The sequence below is a fragment of the Nesoenas mayeri genome (assembly GCF_963082525.1).
Source record: "Nesoenas mayeri genome assembly, chromosome: 2".
In the NCBI taxonomy this organism is placed as follows: domain Eukaryota; kingdom Metazoa; phylum Chordata; class Aves; order Columbiformes; family Columbidae; genus Nesoenas; species Nesoenas mayeri.
The window spans coordinates 159,132,522-159,155,979 of record NC_137543.1 but is presented as its reverse complement, the minus strand read 5'-3'; the positions used below and the strand labels follow the sequence as shown (position 1 = coordinate 159,155,979).

The 23,458-nt window shown below is 46.6% G+C and overlaps 1 protein-coding gene across 1 annotated transcript in view; it reads right to left on the bottom strand.

The window, feature by feature from the left end:
• PLCD1 (phospholipase C delta 1) overlaps positions 1-18,832 on the bottom strand; it is a gene marked incomplete at both ends in the record, with an annotated part of 46,143 nt that extends 27,311 nt beyond the window's left edge. The window contains 3 exons of the mRNA XM_080340146.1: positions 3,085-3,313; positions 14,194-14,358; positions 18,733-18,832. Coding sequence (XP_080196272.1) covers positions 3,085-3,313; positions 14,194-14,358; positions 18,733-18,832 — 494 coding nt within the window. The remainder of the gene's footprint in view (positions 1-3,084; positions 3,314-14,193; positions 14,359-18,732) is intronic.
• Between the last annotated feature and the right edge of the window lie 4,626 nt (positions 18,833-23,458).

Genomic DNA, 23,458 nt, shown 5'->3' with positions numbered 1-23,458 from the left:
GGATCAGCTTCAGGGCTACCAGCTCTCTATTAGAAACCAGAGATATCTGGCAGATATCCCAAGAATGTGCTCAGAACAGAAACGCTGCAAAACTTCTGGTAAGTGATTTCCAACCAGAAGAAAAGCTCATACATAAATCCCAGAATCGAAGCAGATGGTGCCACGCTGCCCAAATGAAAAGTCCCCTGTATTTTCTGGTCTAAAGTCTTCCCTGCACACATACCTGCAATATTTGCTAAATAACCTATGCCAGCTTGTTGCAGGGTTGAATCCAAGGCTTAATAAAACAGTGCTGTGTGTGTATGAACAACAGAAGTACTCATCAAGCATGTGGAAGTTTTATCTTTGTAGGAATATAGGACTGGAAAGGACACAAAAGACACTGAATTGAGTGCCCTGCTATGACAGGCAACTCTGTCATATTATAAACCAAACAAATCCCATCTGAAACCAGGAAGTTTTTTGCTTTCAGTGCTTGTTTTCAAAATCCTGCACATTCCTTACTGGCTTTGCAAGGTTTTGGAGGCTGGAAAAGATACACTACAAGGCAATTCTCCAGCCATGGGGGACAAACAGGGGACTCAACACCTCTCCTCATATACTGACTCTTGTCCTTGTGTTCTCCTATGCAGAGAATGCTTCTGAGGTTTAGGAAGATCTGAATAAACCCACACTGCCAAGCAAACCAAGTGAAGACAGACTAAATTTAAAATCCCAGGCTTTAATTAAACGTCATCAAATTTCAAATGAGAAATCATGCTGTTCTGTAATTCCAGGTTACGTTAAACAGCCCAAGACAATCCCAGATTGGAAGCCAGCACTGCACGGTAATTACTCTTCCAGAAATACGGTTTGCCTACCCACCCTATTTAGCTTCGATTCTGCCTTCCAAAGCCAGAGAGGCACTTTTCCACACTGGAAATTTACAGCCTTCTTCCCTAGCAAATGTCATTGTTATCTCCCCCCCTCCTTAGCAATCTTGTCTTTCTTACAGGGAAGTTTTTCAGCACACTATTCAATTTGACACGCTTCAGGGACAACTTTCTGTAGCCCAGATCTTCCCCACACGCTGTGGGGAGGAAGAAGCCTTCACATTTAAAAGGAAAATTGCCAGTGTGCAACATTTCCAACAGCACCAAAGTTTAAAGGTTTCAATTTACCTGTGCTCCCTACCACCATGGACACACAACTGATAACAATGCTGAGAAATGACCTAAAGATTGAAAAAACATCCAAAAAGACACAGCACCCCCTGTACATCACACAGAATCACAGAATCACAGAGTGTCAGAGATTGCAAAGGACCTGGAAAGCTCATCCAGTGCAATCCCCCCATGGAGCAGGAACACCCAGATGAGGTTACACAGGAAGGTGTCCAGGCAGGTTGGAATGTCTGCAGAGAAGGAGACTCCACAACCCCCCTGGGCAGCCTGGGCCAGGCTCTGCCACCCTCACCGAGAAGAAGTTTCTTCTCATATTTAAGTGGAACCTCCTGTGTTCCAGTTTGAACCCATTACCTCTTGTCCTATCATTGGTTGTCACTGAGAAGAGCCTGGCTCCATCTTCCTGACACTCACCCTTTATATATCTCTAAACATGAATGAGTCACCCATCAGTCTCCTCTTGTCCAGCTCCAGAGCCCCAGCTCCCTCAGCCTTTCCTCACACGGGAGATGCTCCACTCCCTTCAGCATCTTTGTTGCCCTGCGCTGGACTCTCTCCAGCAGTTCCCTGTCCTGCTAGAACTGAGAGGCCACAACTGGACACAATATTCCAGGTGCGGTCTCCCCAGGGCAGAGCAGAGGGGCAGGAGAACCTCTCCGACCTACTGACCACCCCCTTCTAATACACCCCAGGTACCATTGGCCTTCCTGGCCACAAGGGCACAGTGGTGTCCAATTCCTTTAAACCAACAGCACTATGGTTTGCAAGTGCTTATTAGACTCCAGAGAATCCACAGAAGGGTAAAGCCTGATGAAAACTCAGCACTTAGGTGCCATTTCCTTCATCACGAGGATGTTATTATCCAGCAGGGAACCCACACAGAGTGAAGCAAGAATCCCTGGTCCTTGCTCAGGCTGAAACTCCAGCTTTGCGATATTCCCCCAAGGATTTTGCATCTCCCTCCTTTCCATAGAGACTTTGATGCTGAACAAGACACGAAGCTCACACCGCCTTCTCTCACCGAGACCACTATCTGGTTTCCTCTCTGATAGCTGGATACTTATCTTTGTGAAGCTTAAAGGAACTTAATATTTTATGGTTGCTGAGGCTCTGTAAAATCGACCAACAGGTTCATATGTCACAGTCAGAGCCCCAGACACACAGACTGCAGAAAATCCATCAGATTTTTGCTCCCACAGATATTCTCTCTTTTTATATGGATGCGAGACCTGTGGTCACAAAGCAACTTATTGACTGAAATGCAGGCCCAGGGGAAAATGCCCCGTGAATTCAGCCACGCCAAGATTTCACCCAATAACTAACTCACTCTCCATTTCACAACTAATTCACTATTTTTTCCCTGCTCTGCTACTTTTCCCTCCCAATCTCTGCATTGTCACTAGAGCAACTGCAAATTCTTTCAGGGCAAAACCTCCTGAGGCAAATAAGGAGTAATTTCACTAAAATCAGCGGAGCTACCCCAGGAGTAAATTTGGCAGTCGGGAGGGGAGAATCAGTTCCCTCGCCTTGTATTACTGAGAAACATGATAAACACCACGGGCTTTTCATGCCTTGCCAAGAAGTGCCTGTCCTGGAGTTTACTGCAATACAAGTTGAAACAGACCCCTGAGGAATACAAAAAATAATGATTGTTTTAGCTGGAGCTCCCTGAAAGAGGTGATTCTTTGCTTAAGGAGCTACGTGAAGCCTTAAATCCACTCTTGATTATATCTCTGTAAAACAAGGGGGAAAAAAACACTGGATACAAGGGAGTTTGCCCGAGTGTAAAATCAATGGGAGAGAAAACTCAGTGTTCAGGGCTAATAGGAAAACAAAGAGGAGTTAGTGTACTATCTCCACCCACAGAGGAAGACAAGTGCGTCTTTGTGCGTGATTAATCACTTTATAAGGCAAAGGATACTGTTGGAGTTTCTGTTTCTGGTTCATGGAGTTGCTGTGGGCTATGATTTTCGCAAGGCCGGAGATCCAGTGGTTGGCATCGTCCTCTGAGCTCGCAATGAGGTCCAGGTTTTTCCGCTGGTCTTTGAAAATGATGGAAAAGCAGCGATACTCTGGGACATCCTTGGCGTATTTTTCCATACCTTCTGTTTTATGGCCTGACCTCACATCCCGAATATCTTCAATGGAGACTGTGGAAAGAAAGCAGAGCCTGCTGTCAGCAGGGGTGCAGCCAGCCTTATCTCAACTTGCTGAGGGAGATTAAGAAATTACTCTTTATCCTTTTCCTGTGACTTCTGGAGGATTCCCTTTCTTTGCCCTTCTTTCCCAAATCTGAGAAAGTTCAAATGAAAAGCAGCAGAAGAAACAATAAATAAAAAATAATTTAAAAAAATAAAAACCTCTTTTCCCACTTTATTTTTCAAAGAAACAGAACATGCAGTAGATGCTGTACTGTGATATCACGTTTATGAGACACAAATCACTGCCAAGAGTTTGGTTCCAGTCCTTGGGGCATCCCTGATCTGATTTCTGCCCCCACGCAAGAGTGGGGAGAGCGGAGCTGGGCCTGAACATCACCTCACAGCAAAATTAAAGGAGGATGGCAGGGACCAAAATAGCCATTATTTAGTTTGCAAATAAGCGAGAAGGTAAAATTTTAAACCCTATATATTCTTCTCAGTCACATCAGTGTGAATTAGGAAGGCAAAGATCAAAGCTTCAGAGCAGTTTGGTGTCACCCATGCCCCGTCCTGCCCCCCGTCAAGGGGAGACTTGATCCTTTGTGCTGTAAGAAAGTAAAATGCTGCTTTCAGGAGCATTTCCTTCCCCATTTCCATCCCTGCCACCCAACTAGTGGAAATGAGCCCTGAACTTGCAAATTTGCACCAAATTTGCAAAATGCACGCACAAGGCAATCCATATGGAGTGGTGCATTCAAGAGACTATGTTATTAAACAAATGTGAATACCTGAAACACCCCTATATTGCCCCTGAGACCTCAAACTGTGCTGAAATCTCAGCACCCACAACCCCTTTTTGTCTTTCATGGGGCACTTAAAATATCTACGAAAAACATCTATGAAGGACTGAAAGGGCAGAAACTGCTTAATCACATTTGACTGCTGCTACTTAACAGCAAAGCAGGGATGGAACTGACGCACAATAAAAGGCAAAAATAGTGTTGGAGTCCATAACTAAGAAAGTCTCATTGCATTTTCTTGGGTGGGAGACAGACCAGTTCACATATTGCAGACATCTACCAATACCATCTCAGGACACACACAGAAAAGGCAACAGACTTGAGAGAAATTCAGCCACCTTCTACAACAAGCTTGCCAGGAATTTGGAAAGAAAAAAGACATTGCTTAACTTCTTGCCTCAAATTGTAAATTACAGGTAAAACAATTTCCTGTGTCACAGATGCATGAGATCGATTTTATTTGTACGTATCTTGAAGGACCTTTGTTGAAAAGCGGTACATGAGTGTAAAATATCCCCACTGTTTAGCGGAATGGGAGAAACTTGCCTTTAAAGATCCATTTTATCCTCTCCTACATTTAAACTATTTCACCATTGAAGTGCCCAGTTTGTTCAAAGGCAACACTGCAGAAAAACACAACTCAGCATCCACCCTGCAAGTTTCTACCATGGGATCATCCAAAATTCATCAGATGCTCATTAGAGTTTGAAAACCCAACATTTGACATTTGCTTTAAATTCCTACCACATGTTGAGGTGGTCAAACATCTTCCACCGCACTTTGCTGGTTTGATTCCTATACAAAAACATACCATGAGGACCTTCCTGGAGCTGAAAAAGCTCCTCCCTGACAATTACGAGCAATTATCTTTGTGTGGTCTTTTATTATCACTTTGTAAAGGCCAACAGTCGATCAGTCAGAGGGGAGGGAGGAGAAGGTTGGGTTGGGATGGGCTGCTGTGGAATTATATTATCTGGCCAATTACCTTTGAGTGAAAGTTTATGGGTTTGAGTACTAAAACCACCCGTGAAAGAAAAGGGCTGCAATTCCCCTGCAGCTGGGCTGCTAATGGAGAGACTTGCTGTGATTTTGCTACCATCCTTGTTCAGTCAAACAGCCTAAAGTTTAGTTAGGCTCCTTTTAGAGCCAATGGGGAACAAAAGAAGCTTTAGGAACACAAATGCTCTGTTCTATTTCGACAAAAACTTTAGAGTAAGATAATTCATACTGAAGAGAAGCTGCTAAATTAATGTATATTGTGATTAAGTTATAAAAGACATACCCATCATTAACCAATTGACATGATAAATGCTTTCTGGCCACCTACAGAATGAGGAGATAATTTTCAAGTTTTACATCCTTCTGCATGACAAGAGGAGACAGAAGATTAAGTAATACATTGTTTAGAAGCAGAGTGTTTAGCTTATATTTAACTAATAATTAATAGATGTATTGTATGTAAGAAATTAAACAATTATAACTAACATCATCTATTTTTTTAGTATAGATGTATTGTATGTCAAAATTTTCAACAAATGTAATGCATATGTAATAATTGTATGAATATAAGCAATGCAAGAGCATCCAGTTGTTGGAGCACTTATGGAGGATGATCCCCAGTGTTCCTCAGTGCTGACAAAATAAAGAATGCCGCTTAACAGTATAATTGACTCTGCTGTTAGTTTTATTTCTTTGTTTCAATACCCTTAATCCATGACTACGTTGGACCCTTGACCAGAAAAGAAGTCCAGGCTGAGTGTCTCAGATCCAGATGTGTATCTTGCTGATGGTGGTGGGTGATAAGTAGGTGATTCCCCTCCCCTCCCGGTCTCTCTTGGTTATGGCAATGCAAGTGGAAGGATCATCCCGTTGTTCCCCATCACCTGCCAGCTGCTCACCACTGCCCAGCTCAGAGGAGTTATTGTCCCTTCAGAGTGGCTGGTCTGCTTGTGCAATCAATCCCTCAGCTTTGGGTTGGCAACGACCTAGCGTTTCCGAGACTAGAAAATCTGATGTGAAATATTGGAAATTTAGAATGGATTCTTTGGAAACCATTATCTGGCAAAGCGAATCCACTGGAAAAGAGAGCTGTGTGAGAGGAAAGAACGATTTAAAACCTGTGTCTGGAAGAGCTGCCTTGATCTCTGTGGCATGTGCTGAGATATATGACAGAGGGCACAGAGCTCCTCCATGCAGAAAAGGTACAAGGAAGCCTGAAGAACATCAGTATCTACTGTAGTCACACAAGAGACAAGGAGAAAAACTATCAGTGCAGAAATGGTTAAAAAAGCAGAGTAAGGGAGGACACTTTTTCAAGCTTTCCATAGCTTGGTTGTGTGTACTGCTTTCATCTATCAATAAAAAGGCTTAAGCCAAAGGAGTCAGCCCAAGCCATCTGCAAATGTTATCTCTTCTCTGGAAAATCTTAACGCAGTGTGAATACATTATCAGCTGCTCCCGGACAGTGAGCGCACTGTATTAGCAGTCCCAAATTAACTGTGTGCTCAACTGAGCTATCTGCAAGGAGAAATCAGAAATAACTGGGGGACAAAGCTGTTTCAGAGCAGAGGAACACAACACCCATCAATCACATCTCCCTGCAATCTCCCTGTTCCTTCCCCATCACACCACAGCAGGGAGGTAACCCTGAGCAGAGGGAAATCTGGAAAGTTGGCATCTACTTCTCCTGAGTGTTGAGCTCTGCTGAGGAGGTGGCTTGTGCAAAGCCCAAAACATGAAACACATCACAAGGAAGCTTGTGTCCTTCCTGGCCTCCAGACATCGAGTCAAACAGGTTACTCCCAGTCACCCTTCCTTTGGCCGGTGCCACAGGAGATGCTTCACCGCTCACATGGACATCCGGCAGTAATTCCACCTGCAGCTAGTGACATTATTCCTGTCTGAACCAGTCTCAGGGAGATGTGAGGACTTGCTTTTTGATCTTATTTTCAATTTTTATCACTGGGCACTGCCCTTGTGCTCCTCCCCTGTTAATTCTCAGCCTGGAAGCCATCTCCTCTTTCACCCATGACATTAGCAGGCAGCCCCTTGAGAGGAGATATTTTGCCTTAGGGAACAGGGAACTGAATCCACATCTCCTGCAAACCACTGAGCATCCGAAGGACAAGGGCCAAAAGGTGTTTCTCGCAGCTTGAGCTACTCATGAGGGGAGGGGGCAGATTTTTCACTCTGAGGGAAATGCTCCTCAGATCCTCTCCTTATCCTACCTCCCTGTCATTAACAAGTGATCTCTGCGATGTGGCATTCAGTCATGTTTAATTACTCCATCCCACTCTAATTGTCTCAATAAGTCACTTCTGCTTACCGTCAGGAAATGCAGATGAGAAATGTGCTCAGCTGTTAAGAGCTTGCACTGGATTTACACATAAATGTGACACATCTGCAGAGAGATCAGAGCCTCACCAGCCGCAGCTCAGCCAGGCTGGCTCAGCATCTTGTCACCAACAGATGAAAGGGCTGCTACCTGGCCCCAGGACCGCCCTGCCAGGATGGCTGCAGCGAGACGACATGGATTTCACAACACATGGGAGCCAAGTGGCACTCGTGGCCCTTCTCTCTTTGGTTTCACCCCCAAAAAAAGCAGTTTAGTTGATCTCGGTTTCACCAGAGGTGGCTGATGTTGGCCAAACGCAGTTAGGATCAGACCTTTGGAATCAGCAGGAGCTGGAGCATTGTCAGCTGCCCAGAGCAGGAGCACCAGAGGCTGTTCAGTCCATCACCCTCATTGCTGACAGATGCTTTAACATAAATTATTTAACATAATGATTCCAGGGTGGGTTTAGCATGAGCCCCACTGTGCTGTGCCTTCTCAGCCCTGACCGCATTGCTCTCTCCCCTCTCAGTGTGTGAGTTAATCCAGGTCCCAGCTGCTGGTTCCTCATCCCTTCTCCTCTCCCTCTCCACCAACTCGCTCAGCACATCGTCCTAACTTAAGATCTGCACAGCAGTCTGCCCTCCTTGCTGGTGTGTGTCACCAGCTGACAACAAGTGATAAAACACACATGTAATTCTACAGGTTGTTTGGAAATACCTTTTAATAGGTCTTTACCCAGTCTTTCTGTCTACCCATCACAACTTGGGGCGTTGATGTAAACAGAGTGATCTCTGCGTTCCTTCCACACACATCACAACCAGGGCTCTGCAAACTATTTCTGCAATGAGTTCCTCCTTCTCCTGCTGTTACAACTCTGCTAAATTTGGATCCAAGGCTCTCAACATTTCTGCCTTTGCATTTAACATATGCAATGGAGAATAAGGTCAATATTTGTCAGCACGCTGCCTGTGATGAAAACCGTCCCGGCAGCGCATGCGGTGCCGTGATTCAAATCGAAAAACCAGGCAGCTCGGCACTCGAAACGACTTGTTTTATGGGTTGAGTGATTTTGATAAAAACTAATGAGACCCACAGACAGACGGGTTTGTTTTCACAGCTGCCGGCCGCCTTGTATAACACATTCGCATCAGCAAATATTTTTCCAGGGACAAATATGTGTCTGACTGTAAAGCGATGATTCCTAAAGAAACCGCCTAACCCGCTCCAGGGGGAAGGTGTCGGTGCGGGCAGCTGCCTGCTGTGTGTGTACGGGTTCCTGAGAGTTTCTATTGACTTTAGGCACTTATCAGGAACAATTTCAAGTTTTCGCTTCTTGAGCAAGCACGGAGCAATATCATGTCCTTTCTGTCCTTCCACAAGCAAGTTCAGGGCATTAATTCAACGGAGACAATCAAGCATTCTTCCACAAAAATGGTACAGCATGTTCATCGCATGGCATTTTAAAGGCGTTACTAAAGGTCACAGGAACTCAAAAACGAAGGAAAAAGGTTTCTGCTGAACTCTGGTAGTAGGCTATAAACACAAAGCTTTTGTACTGTGTTTAAACCATGCCAAAATATCCTATTGTTGGGCTGGAAGTCAGAGGAACTGGAAAATAATTTTGTGCGTTTTTAACGGTAAGGATAATTAATCATTAGATCAAAAGATTGATTTCATGACTTTAAATAATAATACAATCATCACTTGTAACATTCCCTTGTGCAACTGAACTTAGCTCACCTTCGCCAATTGCTCCCAAAAATGGTTCGTTTAACCAAAATACAGGAAAAAAAAGAGACATTTTTAAGTACAGCTTTTGGCCAGGAATTGAAATATTTCATCCCAAACTCCTAAACTTCTTTCTTGAGGACACAGTGACTCAGTGACACACCCCCCATGAGTCACCCTTGATGCAGCGTTGGAAGCTCAGTTAGGGATGTCATAGGAAATGCCACCTCGAGGGTCCTGCAGAAAGCACCAGCTTCTCTGGGGTTCCACTGTAGCACCCCTAGATCTAAACAACTCAGTCTTTTCCTTCTGGCTTTGAATATTATTTCTCCACCAAATGCATGAAAGGATGTTTCACTGGAAAATTTTCAAGCATCTCGATGAATCCCCAAGTTCGGAGAGTTTTAAAAGGGTTGAGCCTGGCTTAAGTGAGTTCACACTGGGGATTTCAGCTGGTTTGAGAAAACGCTTTCAAAAAATCAATTTCACTGAAAGCAGCACATGTCTTTTTGTCCTTTCTTTTCATGTAGATGAGACCTGATATTTGACCACAGCCAAACAAAACAGTGTTACTGACAGGGTGCAGTGCACTGAACACAAGCCCCTGTGTCTCCTTTGGTTCCCCTCCCACCACAGTGATGCTCAGGAGTGAAATGGCTCTGACAGAACCAGCTCTTTACCAGTCTCCTTGTACAAAGCTTATCTTTGCCCAAAAACTGTTAATCCTGCCACTTGAACCCTGTTGTCTTGGCCTCAAGGAGAAAGCTGTGCCATGTGTAAAAGCCTCATGGGCCAAAGCAGCATCCACCCTGACTCTGGGTCTACAGAATATTGAATATAACCGAGAGCAATGTGTTTATGGGCCAGGTATGCAGCTCAGACACAGGGTGGAGCGGGTTATGGTGAAAAATGGGTTTTGAAAGGTGTTTTTGTGCAGCCCTCCATGCCCAAAACTCCTGTGCTTCTGTGGGAGCCAACCAGAAGCACAGGGCATTACATGTTTGTTGGAAAACTGACTGTGTAAGATGCTTCAAGGGCTGTTCCCTTGGGCCTAAATGGAACATACTGAAAATAATGGATTATGGATAATATGCAAAAGATGGACCATGTTCTACCTGTGTAGAAACCATTTTGGAATGGCACCCTATCCCCCAAGAAGCCCTGTGGGTAACACAGCTATCAAGACAGCATCCAATCTAAACTTCCAGTTGTTTAAAATAAAGACAACAGAGGAAGGTACTGCTTGTAGCCCATGTATCCGATCCAGGCAACATCTGTGCCTGTGACAACCCTGATATGTTGGGTTTTTTTCAACTTCAAGCATCTGAGATTCTTCTTTCCAGCCTTGGCAGTCTCCATTTTTATCTGCTAGACACCAGCACACAATAGTTTACAAGAAGTTTTTCTGCATGATTATAAGCACAGTAACAGGAACAACAGGAAACTGTCCAAACAAAAACACAACCCTTACCCTACCCAGACTTTGCTCCTCCGAGGTGCCTCCATCTGCTTGCTCTCACCAATGCTGCAGATAAGATTAGACCTGCTGCTAAAACCTGACAGTTTCCATTCTGCTCATTCTTTTTCCTTCCTAAAAAAGGCGGCTTATCTGCAGTTTTAGAAAGGCTTTGTACTGGAGGGCAGAGTTACTGTCTGTTAACAAGGAAGAGTGACCCTCTGGAGAGACTTGCTTTGAAGTCCCTGATTTTGAGTATCAAATCATGACCCCGCACTCTTCCTCTGCTTCTGACTGCCTACACACACCAGACCAAACAAGAAGGCAGCTGTAGTGCTAGAGCCTGACAAACAATGCTATCCAGGGGTAAACCTCTCCATAGAATCATAGAATCATTTGCCCCTCTGCTCTGGTGAGACCCCCCTGCAGTGCTGGTCCAGCTCTGGTTCCTCAGCACAGGACACACATGGACCTGCTGGAGAGGGGCCAGAGAAGCCACAGGAATGATCCGAGGCTGGAACAGCTCTGCTGGGGACAGGCTGAGAGAGCTGGGGTGTTCAGCTGGAGAAGAGAAGCTCCGGAGAGACCTTATTGTGGCCTTTCTGTGCTTAAAAGGGGCCTGTAAGAAAGATGGGGACAGACTTTTTAGCAGGGCCTGTTGTGATAGGACAAGGGGGGATGGTTTTAAACTAGAGGAGGGGAGATTCAGGACAGAAATGAGGAAGAAATTTTGTACATGGAGCGTGGTGAGAGCCTGTCCCAGGTTGCCCAGAGAGGTGGTGGATGAACCATCCCTGGAGACATCCCAGGCCAGGCTGGACGGGGCTCTGAGCAACCTGAGCTGGTGAAGATGTCCCTGCTCATGGCAGGGGTGGCACTGGATGATCTCTGAAGGTCCCTTCCAACCCAAACTATACTGTGATTCTATGAAAAGCGGTGGCTTGCATGTCCAAAGGTGCAAAGGCCGGATCGCAAACCCTTCGAGCCTGTCAGTACCTTTAAGTGTCTAATTTTGGTGCACAGTGACAAGGAACTTCTTGACCTTTAAAGGTCCATTCCAACCCAAACTATTCTATGATTCTATGACTGGGCAGGCATCAGTCCAGTATTCATCTCTCTTGTTGACTTCAGGTGCATCCAGAGCACCTGTTGAAAGCAGCCCCCAGGTGGCCCTCCAACCCTCCCAAAAACTGCAGGCACAGCTTCACATCCTCCCAAAGGCAGGTGGGACATGACCCATCACGCTTGGTAGGTCAATCTGGCACCAGAAATGCTCCTGCGGCCACCTGGGTGTAGGGGTGCAAAGCCAGGTTAGCCAGAGCCCTGCCAGAACTTGCTTTTTCAGAGCAGCAAGGACAAGCTCTGCCCCAAATGCTTTGTCACCCTTCTTGCTATCCTGATGACAAAAAAATGGGATCTTTCTCTGGGGAAAGGCGTGCATGCATGGAGGTATTATGGAGCAGATGTGCGGGTTGGCCAGCAATATTAATCCATCTTCACTTTACACTGAGGACACTCCCAGGGCACAGCAAGTTCTCCTTCCCGTCGCGGCACTGTCTGCATCTCCAGCAGTGTGGCAACATCGGCTGTTCCAAATTAGCAAGGTGTCCGCACCAACGCACTGCCAGCCTGCGCCCAACATGCAGCTCAAAAGATTTGGTCTTGCTGCTGGGCTCTTTTTGCAGGTCAGGATCTAAAATAGTCACAGTTGTGCCAGCTCTCCATGCCATGGCCTCAGTGATGGAGGCAACAGGTTCGATCGGTGCTTCTCCAAGCAGATGTCAAGGTCTCTAAAGTCGCAGCACAAGGTCCCCCTCCCTTTTACTTCAGAGGACCACATTAGGTCAGGACTGTAGCTGGAAGTTCCTGCAACTCCCATAATTTGGAAACAACTGGCTCAGAGCACAGGAAGGAAAACTCTGAAAGTCATTTTTCTCAACTCACACCCTTATTTCTTTTATAGTAAGACATGATCCCGGAAAGGCCTTTTCTTTTGCATGGGACAGAGCTCAACAGAGAGGGCTTTCCAAGGGAGCAAACGCTCACTAATGCCTCTGCATTTCTTGTTATCATGGTTATTACATTGGTACCCAAACAGCCCAGCTGAGTCCCGTCAAACAACCACACACCCTGGGACAGCTTCTAATCCAAAGCCTATTATAGCCAGAGAGAGGAGGAGGAAGGAAATGTGTGGGGAAGGATGCACAGAGAAATTGAATGAGCTGCCCAAAGTCATGTGAGAAGAGTATGGCGGTCAGGGTCATAAAACAAACATATTTTGCCCTGCTACCTCAGTCCTCCTACTGAAAATCTTATCACTCCCTGTGGGAGCGGGTAATTTGGAAGACCCACCCTTCATTTAGTTAATTGTGACTGTTACAAAAAAAAAATTGCGTAAATAACACAAGCAGTATGTTGTACATTTCCACATGCCATAAAATGTATTCCACACAATCCATTTACCTCCTGGCTTTACAAGATTGTGGTGATTTATTACAGAGAAATACGTCAGAAAAATACGGAATGAGAAGAAAAAACAGATATAAACAAATATACACTCTCCCTTATCCCATTTTGACTGCACAGTTGGGCTCCTGGTCACAACTACAGCCCCAAGCTGGGTAGTAGAGTCATAGTATCGTTTTTGGTGAAAGAGACCCTCAAAATCATCGAGTTCAACCATTAACTCAACACAGGCACTAAACCATGTCCCTAAGAACCTCATCTTTTAAACCCCTACAGGGATGGTGACTCCACCACTGCTCTGGGCAGCCTGTTCTAATGCCCGACAACCCTTTCCAGGAAGAAATTTTTCCTAATATCCAATCTAAACCTCCCCTGGCACAACTTGAGGCCATTTCCTCTCATCCTGTCACTTGTTATTTGGGAGAAGAGACCAACCCCCTCCATGCTCCAAGCTCCTTTCAGGCAGTTCAGAGATCAGAAGGTCTCCCCTCAGCTCCTGTTCTCCAGCTGAACCCCCCAGGTCCCTCAGCTGCTCCTCCTGCACAGAACGGTTTTCCCTGTGCCCATACAAAGGTGAATGTCATATCAGGACTTTTTACAATGGGGCAGATCCTGAGTTGCCTTGGATCTCCACATCTCTGTGGTTCCCTTGTGAGGCTCCAATTCCAGGTTATTTCCCAGGCACTGCAGTGAGACAAGAGATGTCCTGGCAGAGCCCAGACCAGCAGCCCAGGTTCACCACACCACAGAAGCTCAAGCCATGTCTCACACCAAAAATTAGGGCTCAGCCACCTGAACAACCTGAACTCTTGTTTTGGGGAGGAAACAAGCCAGGCAGGGCTGCTGAGTCCAGCACAGCCCACCCCACAACAATTTTAAGTGGTAGTTCAAAAGCTTGGGAAATGTGGTCATTCCTGACTCGGCAGATTCCTCTCAGCTGTCTCCAGAGCTGACAGCATCACTCAGTTTGTGTCTTACAGGTGGGAAGGATCTGGTCCCATTGCTCTAAGGCCTTCCTCCACACAGCAAGTACAATGGTCCTGGTTCACCCCAAGGACCTCTCCCCACCATGCCCCACGCCTGTGATGAAGCAAATTTTACTCACAGATCTGTGACTCTGGAGACCTCAGCATCTTCTTTGATTCCTGCCATATGGTTTTGCAGTCCTCCTGGAGCTTATAAAACCGCTCTTTTCTCCAGGAACTTGACTTCACTTTTAGCAGCTGGCTGCCTTTCAGGAGGAACTTCAGATCCTTGTCATCCTTCAGGCCTGCGGAGAAACACTCATGGTAATATTGCAAGAGTCAAGTCAATGAAGCTTAGGACGTACACAGATAAGTTTGGTGACAGGCAGCATCACATCAGGAAGGTAGCAGTAAGGTAGCAACCATGCCCTGTTCATTCCCCAGTTAGTATCTGAGAGGACTTCTACCTTCTTTGCCCTACTAGACCACCACAAGACCAGAGCTAATAATAACCAGAGCTTCTGGTTCCAGGAACTTCAGATTTCACATCTTAGGCTAGATTCAGGGAGGTGCTTAGACATCTAGAGACGTAACAGGCATCCACTGAGACTTTGAAAACATACATTTGGCAATTCTACATGGTCCTGAATGTCTCAGCAGTATATGACTTCCACATACCTAAATACCTTGGAGAATCTGTCCCTCAAACCAACCATTAATTACAGATCTGGAGTGTGTGGGCTGGGGAGGGTGGGAGCATGAAACACGAGAAACACATCCTGGGCTTTCTGTAATAGGCACCTTGCACCTCCCCAACATTGCGTGAAAGGCTGGTTTGAAGCTGGTGAAACAGCATTTACCTCTGTAGCACTGACCAAGCACATGCCAACGCCATGGGATTTTTGCTTACCTTGTCTTGACAATGCAGGCCACCACTTGGCCACTTGCAGCCACCTGACACTCACATCACAGGAAATTTCCCAATGCTACATCATGCAGGGTCTCAAACTGCAGAAATCCAAGTTAACTGATTTATGCAGTAACATTTATATTGCCGTGTGGCATTGCCCTGTGACATTTGGTTTGTTCTTCTCTGGAACACACGGCTGCTTTGAATTGTTGTTTTATTAAACAGGGCAAGGCAATAAACTACCAAACATCACTTTAGGTCTACTTGAAAAATAAAACCAAGATCCAAGTGGCCAAAACCTCAGACCCCTGACAATTCATATAGGAGACTGAAGTGCCAGGTGCTGCAGACCACCAAGCTGGGTCATGGTGGCACCACCAAAAAGCAGCACCATGGGTTTGTAGCTGGGACACGTTGGCCTAAAGAGGGTATTTTAGGTTGCCAACAAAGGCCCGAGATCTCCAGAGATAAACATTAGGGATGTCCAATGTCCAGTCAGTGAGCTGCTCACATCCAGAGTTGAAAGTGTCCCAGTGGGACCTGGAGATCCTGAAAAGGTGGCTATGGCCTCTCTCTTTCCTCTGTATTCAATTAGCTATCTTGTTAATTGTCTTCCCATGCTACAGCATCCCCTGGGCCTCTCAGCTCACGTCTGGTCTGGAGGTTCCAAAGAGGAGAATGTGAATGCTTCTTCCTCTGGAAACCTCAGAAAGAAACTCATGGAGAGAAGAAAAAAAAGCATCTCCTGTAAAGCACAGAAGGGTGGAATCCCAGCTATGGGATCTGGGACACCCTCCTGGGTTTGCTGAGGTTGAAGGGCTGGCAAGAGGCAGATCATGCAGAGGAAGGACAGACACCACAATAGCTTCACAGGTCTTTGATCTCCTGAGTTGTGGTGTTGAGGCTTCCTCTCCGAGGCAAGTTCTTCCAAGCACAGAGAAGATACCACAGACTTTGGCCTCAGTAATACCGTTGTGGTACCTCTCAAGGTTCCCAGAGAGGAAATAAACTTGTTCCTTCTCTCTATTCACCCACAACATTTCTGGTCTGTCTCCCAGCCTTATTCCCTGTTTTTCTTCATATCTCAACCACGTGAGGCATCGTTACTGGCCTAAGAGGAGGACATGCCATCCTCAGGTAGTATGAGGAGGGAAGCAGGAAAACCCTCAATTCCTTCGGGTGCCTGTGTGCATAAGCATGTAAACATGAAATCCAATTAACAGTGGCATGTTTTGTTACACAGACACCATCTGCAGCACACGTAAAGTGTCATGCTACCCGGACAGCCCAAAGGGCTGCACCAGTGTAACACAGGCCAATGTGGATGGGCACAGGCGGCGGTTGAGGGCAGATTCCTGTCCTCCAGGCATGATGCACACGTCAGACGAGCTGGAGCTCAGAGCCCTTCACCCTGCTCACCAGCACAGCCCAGTCAGTGCGTTACAGAATCATGGCTGAGGTTAGAAGGGACCTCCGGAGATCATCCAGTCCAACCCACCTGCTAAAGCAGGGTCATCAGAGCAGATCACACTGGAATGTGTCCACATGGGTTAGTGTGGATTAAAACTTCCCCTCCTCCTCAGAGGATCTAACTACAGGTTGGGTGAAGCCTTCCCACTCATCCTTGGCCACCACGCCTGAAGACCAGGCCAAGTTAAATGACTTAGCAAAGGAGGCCACTGCACTTTGCAAGAGTGGGAGGGAAAGATGGACAGTGCACAGTGAAAGCACAGCAAAGATCAAAGATGGCATGGGGAGTGAGTCAGAGGACAGTGACAGAAGTCAGGGAGGGGAGACAAGCTTGGCTGTAGAAGACAGCGTGTTTGGCCAGAAAAGTGCGAGAGGGCTAATCATGGGTGCTTAACAGCTCCGCCATTCCTTTGATGTGGGAGGCCTTCCAGAGAGAGAGCGGTCACCCAGAGTTCACCTCTGCTGCTTGTGTCCCCAAGTGCTGACCGAACAACCCAACGGTGGGACTGGGGAAAGGAAGAACATCCCCTTAACCGGGTGGGCACAGCCTGGTTCAGGCCTGCTCTCTGTCTGCCCAGCAGCAGTTCAGGCTCAGACAACTAAACTGGGCATTAAAGAGGGCTGGAGTTTTGGGCCCTGTCACCTAAGTCCCACCCAAGCACTGACACAGACTCTTTAAATGACCTTGGGTGAGTCACTTGGCTTCTCTGTTCCTATCTACAAAGCACCTGCCAGAGATGGAGCAGAAGACTCTCTGATCTGCTGATACAGGAACCACAAACACACTCCTGATGTGCCAGTGGGTCATTACTCCCAGTTGGTCATTTGAGCTGCTTTCCAGGGAAAAAACAAACAAACAAACAAACAAACACCACCTTTTCCCAGCAGAAATCTCACTTCAGGTTTTATACCTGAACCAGCTCCTGAGGGTTTCTATCTAACAACCCCACAGAGCTGAGGAGGTTTGTGGTCCAGAGCTCCATCTCACAGCAATGGAAACTTGTATGAAAGAAACCAGAGGCATCATATGTGTAAACCATTTAAACATTTAAAAACACTGTGCAGCAGGACAAGGGTGTTGGTTTCCAACTATCTAACAACACCAGGCAGGAGAAGCACAATCACCACGCTGAAATAGATGTTCAAATCCTGCCTGAAACATGTGGCAAGACTGTGTCTTGCTCAGCATCCTCTCTGAAATACCGAACACATACTCAGCATGCAAAATTGCAGGGTGTGTTTCAAGGGTCACCCCCCTGCCCCTTGCAAAATATCAAGTGCACATTTTCTAAACACAATATATTTAACGTACAGCAAAGTTCAGAGTGAAAATCATGTCTGGCAAAAGGAGAAACGCCTCCAGCACACACAGCACTGCAATAACTATGAAGTTAATATACTGCACCATGAAGCTTTATACACTAAGAGATCAGAAATGTTAACCTTTCTATTACCTGCCTCAGGTTTACAGCAAGCAGGAAAGACAATAAAACAACGGCTGTCACGGTAAAACACCAGGCTCTGCATTCACTAAGGAGATAGTTCAGATGGTGTCTATAGCAGACAGTGATAATCCATATTTCTGCATTGCTCGCTTGTAAATCTGCTGATCTGATATAAATACGTTAATTACAACTGCTATAAAATAAGCCTCCTCCTGCCTGCTCTCCCTTTCCTACCTAGTTCGAGACCAGGCATAACTCAGGTTTGCTGGTTTAAAAGGGTAGAAAGCTTTTCTGACAAAATCCAAAGAATTTGGGTGGGTAAACAGCGATTTCCCATTTCCACCTGCCCTCTGTAGCCACAGAAATCAAGGCACCCGCATCCACTTGGGCTGTTTCTCCAGAGAGCAGGAACCAGCGATGAGTTCATAGCCAGACACAGAAGTTATGAAACTCCCTAGGTTTCCTGTTTCTATTCATCTGGTGCCTGCAAACCTCTGCGTGGTTCCTTGGGCTCTAATAGCAACGGGCACGACACCACTGAGAAGTCCTAAAATCAAGCAGGAAAAGGGCACTGCCTTCTCCAAACACTCTCAGCCACAGCTCAAAATGCCCAAACGAGAGATTTGGAAACCCACCCTTTGCCAAACAAGTCCCGCTTGCTTTGATGCCTCAAACGAAGCGGTTTTACACATCTGGAGGGTGGTTACAGGCGAAGGAAAGGAAAAGAAACCTCTAGGAGTTTAAAAATAACCTCAAGGGTGGAGCGCTGCCTCTGCGCAGGGGAAAAAAGAGGCAGAAACGAAGCGGCTGTCAGTGTGCGGAAGCACCGAGGGTCTGGCCAACGTGCCCCTTACCCAGCCTGATGCCATTCAACGCGGCCACTCGACGGCTCTGCTCCCGGAGGATGTTTTCCTGGGACGCGCTGCGCTTGGGCTGCCTACAGAAGCACTGCATGATCCAGCCTGGAGCTCGGGGGCGGACGGCGGGTGTCGGGGAGGATGGGGGGCCACGCCGCCCCGGCGGGGAGCCCTGCTCATCCAGGAGCCTCCGGCTTTGAGCGGCGTCAAATGGGGCGTCAAACGGCGTCAAACGGGGGCTCCGAGGAAGGAGCGGAGGCAGCGGGAGAGGAGGACGCGGGCAGGGGAGGGCAGAGTCCAGCTGGGGGTGGAACCGTGCGACGTTCTCTCCTCCTCGCTTTGCTCACCAGCTGCACACGCTGGATGTAAAAGTTATACTGAGGCTGCTGCCCAGGTAGAAGGAACGAGTTTTCCTACAGTCATACGCCAGTGGGGTTTGATGCATCATTTCCAGGGGCTGGAGGAATCCCAAATATTGTTTGCGGCTCCTAATCAGTGTCGGCTCAGCCTGCCCACCAATGCCTGGATCAGAGAGAGCCTGGCTCCTCCCTGCTGTGCCGAGCTCGTTCTTCTCGCACTGACAGGCAGCGAAGAGGAAACTAAACCACCTTTTAACCAGTGCAAACATAGCCCAAAAGCAGCTCGGAAACTGTGTTTTAATTTTAATGCGCTTTTTTGCTTTTTTTCCACTTAGAGAAGAGCATTTTCCAAAGACTCTGGAGTGTCTTCTCTGCCACTGATTTCCTGTATGACTTGGGTGAGTCACTTACCCTGTACTCCCGCATAGCTCTGGGTTTATTACTGTAAATTTACACTGTGATCTGGTACAGGGATAAGCCCCCACCAGTGTTTAAACAAGTCGCTGATTACACAGAATCAGACAATAATTCAGATTGGAAAGGACTTCTGGAGATCTCTAGTTCAAACATCCACTTGCTCAAAGTCAGGTCACATTCAAAGGTAGCTGAGGCTGCTCACAGCCTTGTCCAGGTGAGTTGTGGATATCTCTAAAATGGAGACTCCACAGCCAAGCTAGATCCTCGTTCAAGAGCTTAGGTGTCCTTAGTGAAGAATTTCTTTGTTATGACCAACACAGATTTTCTTTGCTGAAACTCATGACCATTGTCTGCTGTCCTGGCAATGGCTGGGGCTAAAATCCATCTCTTTCCTCACCGTGACTCCTTCTGCGGTGCAATACAACAGCTCTACTTCTTAAGCTCTTCCATCCCACGTGAGTTTATAGACCTTGTTACAGATTAGTTTTCTTTGTCATTGCCTTTGCTTGCTGCTGCCCTGCCAGGCAAGCCAAGGATGAAGATACCGCAGGGTGATGGAGTCAAGCTGGGGTCAATGTCCCTTGCTGCAGAACCAGCAGATGCTCAGGACACTTGACAGGGAACCACTTGTCACTGTTTCTGCTGGAGACCTAATGGAAGGCTCCCCATCACCATCCTCCCATCATATCCAACACAGGTTTTAGAAACATATTCTACATTTCTTGTGTCTGGCGATCCAGCCATCCTCCCCTTCTTTCTGTGCATTTAGGAGGAAGCCCTCCCAACACTCACAGATAAGCCCAGAGGACTGGGTTATTTGACCAGCATAAGGACACGATCAGAATAATTAATTGCTGCCATATGTCACATGTAAGAAACTCCCTGGGGACAAGGCAGAGCCATTGAACAGTGGTACAAATAATAACGCCTTATTTACACATAGCAACTACACATCACAGACAGCTAAGGAGAGAAATAAAGGCATTTTCTGGATGCGACATTGTTGAACCTGTCTGTAGGCATTTGAAGAAACACCTCCAGCCTTTTCTGAGCCCCCTGCACATACAGGGGTGGATGTCAGATCCATAATCTCTGTAGCCCTCTCATAGGAGCTGGGGGCTTTGCTTCCCCCTGGCTATGTGGTGTGCACCATGATTTAATGGCTCAGTGATATGTGTTATCTAGCAGTCTCTGAGCACTTCCCGTATTTCACTTCATACTGGAGAGGATGGATCTAATTAAAGAAGCGTGGAAGAGAGTGATCCCCCGTACTTAGCAACATAATTTGCTTCTGTGCACCAGCTCTCCTGTCCAGCAGCAGCCACAGTCCCACAGGGTTTGATTTGGGAGCACAAAGAGCCCCTCTGCTTCGTTTTCTCATTAATTCCTAATAAACAATGCCAGTAACAGCACCGCTTAGAGCTTTCCAGACACTCAGAGAACATTTTACTGCACTTATCCCTGAAGTTTGCACACACACAAAGCACAAGATCGGCATTCACAAAGTTGAGATACTTCTGCAGAACAGCGATATGTGATTTTTGCTATTGTGAGGGCTTCAGAGATATAGAGCAGTTAAAATCAGTTTGGTTTTAAAACAAATATGAGACCATTGGGCCAGAAATGCCCTGCTTTGGGAAACAACAGATCTGGATGTTGAGGTCATTTAAACACAATGTCACATCTCATAGATGAAGCCTGACGAGTAAGCGTGACACTGTGGGTTACACGGCATTGCTTGTTGATGTTACATGATGCTGTGTCACGCTCCGACGCTGGAGGAAATTATTCCTGCAAATGGCCTAGGGGCAAATTCTCCAACCTTTATTCACCACAGGTAACACCTGACCGGGTCCGGAGCCTGCGAACGCTCCAGGACGCAATTTTACCCATATGACCAATCCCACTGAAATCAATGGCACTAGTCACATGGGTGAGGTTATTCATGTCCCAATGCTTGGAATCAAGGCTGTGCTAATCACCTTATTGATTCCAGCTGGGTTACTCATGGAGCGAATGGAAATCGATGCGAATGAGGATGTCAGAATGTGGTCCCAAAGTCAGCAAAGTGATTGAATATCCAGGAATCAGGCACTTGAGATAGAAAGGCTGGAGAGTCTGGTAGGAAATGGGCTATGTGAGAAAACTATTAATGCACTGCTATTCAGACAGTTTTCCAAAATTAATGAACCTCCACCACGTCCTTATACAAAGGAGCTAAAGAAGCTCTATTACCACTTCACAGAGGAAGAAGCAGGTTGGTTTTGAGCTCTTTGGGGCTGGACTTGGTCTCTCCCCACCACCACAACAAAAGTAGTGCAGCCCTAATACTGATCAGTCTATTTACACCACGCTGACACAAAAGATACGACAGAAGCCAGCTGCTGGTTTGCTCAGACTTGTGACAATTTAGGCCTGGAATTAAAATACCTGTGCTGGTGATGGCCTCACCACTTCCCCATTGCATCATGCACATGATGTAAGTTACTCTATTATGACTAGCAATGCCTGTGGCGGGTACATAGCATATAACACATGTGATTTTCTGAGATTTTCTCACGAAAGAGGCCACAGGTTGTGCTTTGCTCTGCATTTGTTACCCAGAAGAAAAAACAAGGTCTATTTTACATGATGCCGTTCTTTGAAGGAACACTGTAATTCCACCTTCCCTTCCAGGCTCCCTCACAGTGAAATTCAATAGAACTATTTTAACAAGAGTAATAGCACAATCAAAGTATCACTGCTCATTAATGAACAATAATGTCTGTCCCTACATATTCTTCATCCTCAGCAAGCACGACACCAAATCCAGGCAAACGCAGAATCAATGAGTTTGGAAAAGCTTTAGTTCAGCCGTTCTGTAGTAATGTGACAGCTTGTTAAGGTGATGGAGCACTGAGAAACTGAAGTTCCTGATGGTAAATAACGTTTTGAGGATTACTTTTGCACACCTACTATGCAGAATATTGTCAGTGCAGCGTCTGCTTGGAAATGAGCACAACCAGCTGCAGTGTTGGGCAGTGGCAGCTGCTCGGAAAAGCGGAAAACCTGTCAAGTGACAAGGTTTTAGTTGGTTTCTCCAGAGCTTTTGCAAATCACTGATGCCACCTGTGACGTGCCTCTGCAGAGCCCCCTTTTGTCATCTGTAATCACCCTGTGGTTATATCTAACCTGGCTTTTCCATCAGTTCTTTAACAGCCCTTTGCCTGGGATTACTGTGGACCCAGCAATAGCAAGTTGTCTTCCAGCTGCTGCCAGGAGGACAAGGCCAGCAAGGCTCCTTCCAGGTCTGCAGGGTCGCACCTGCCTGGTTCTTCCCTCTGGAGTCCAATCTTCATTCATTCCCCTCCATATCCCCCTCACACATACCCCACTCTTTGCTACCTGCAGGACACCACCTGCTGCTCTCAGCTTTATTCTCCCTTGTCACACCACACACCACCTGAAGACCAGGCCTTGCTGCTGGCACAGCACAGCTTGAGAACACCCAGTTCCTCACCACCAACAGAAAATGCCAGTGGCTCCTCTACGCCAGCATTTGCCTCCTTGCACCCTCCAATGGAGGAGGGATCAGGGAGTGCGTGCTGATATCATAAGTATTATAGAATCATAGAACAGTTTGGGTTGGAAGGAACCTGCAAAGCTCATCCAGTGCCCCCCCTGCCATGAGCAGGGACATCTTCACCAGCTCAGGTTGCTCAGAGCCCCGTCCAGCCTGGCCTGGGATGTCCCCAGGGATGGGGCATCAACCACCTCTCTGGCCAACCTGGGCCAGGCTCTCACCACCCTCAGTGTCAAAAATTTCTTCCTCGTGTCTATCTTGAATAGACACTATCTTGATAGACACTATCTCCTTTAGTTTAAAACCATTACCCCTTGTTCTATTGCAACATGCCCTACTAAAAAGTCTGTCCCCATCTCTCTTACAGGCCACTTTTAAGTATGGG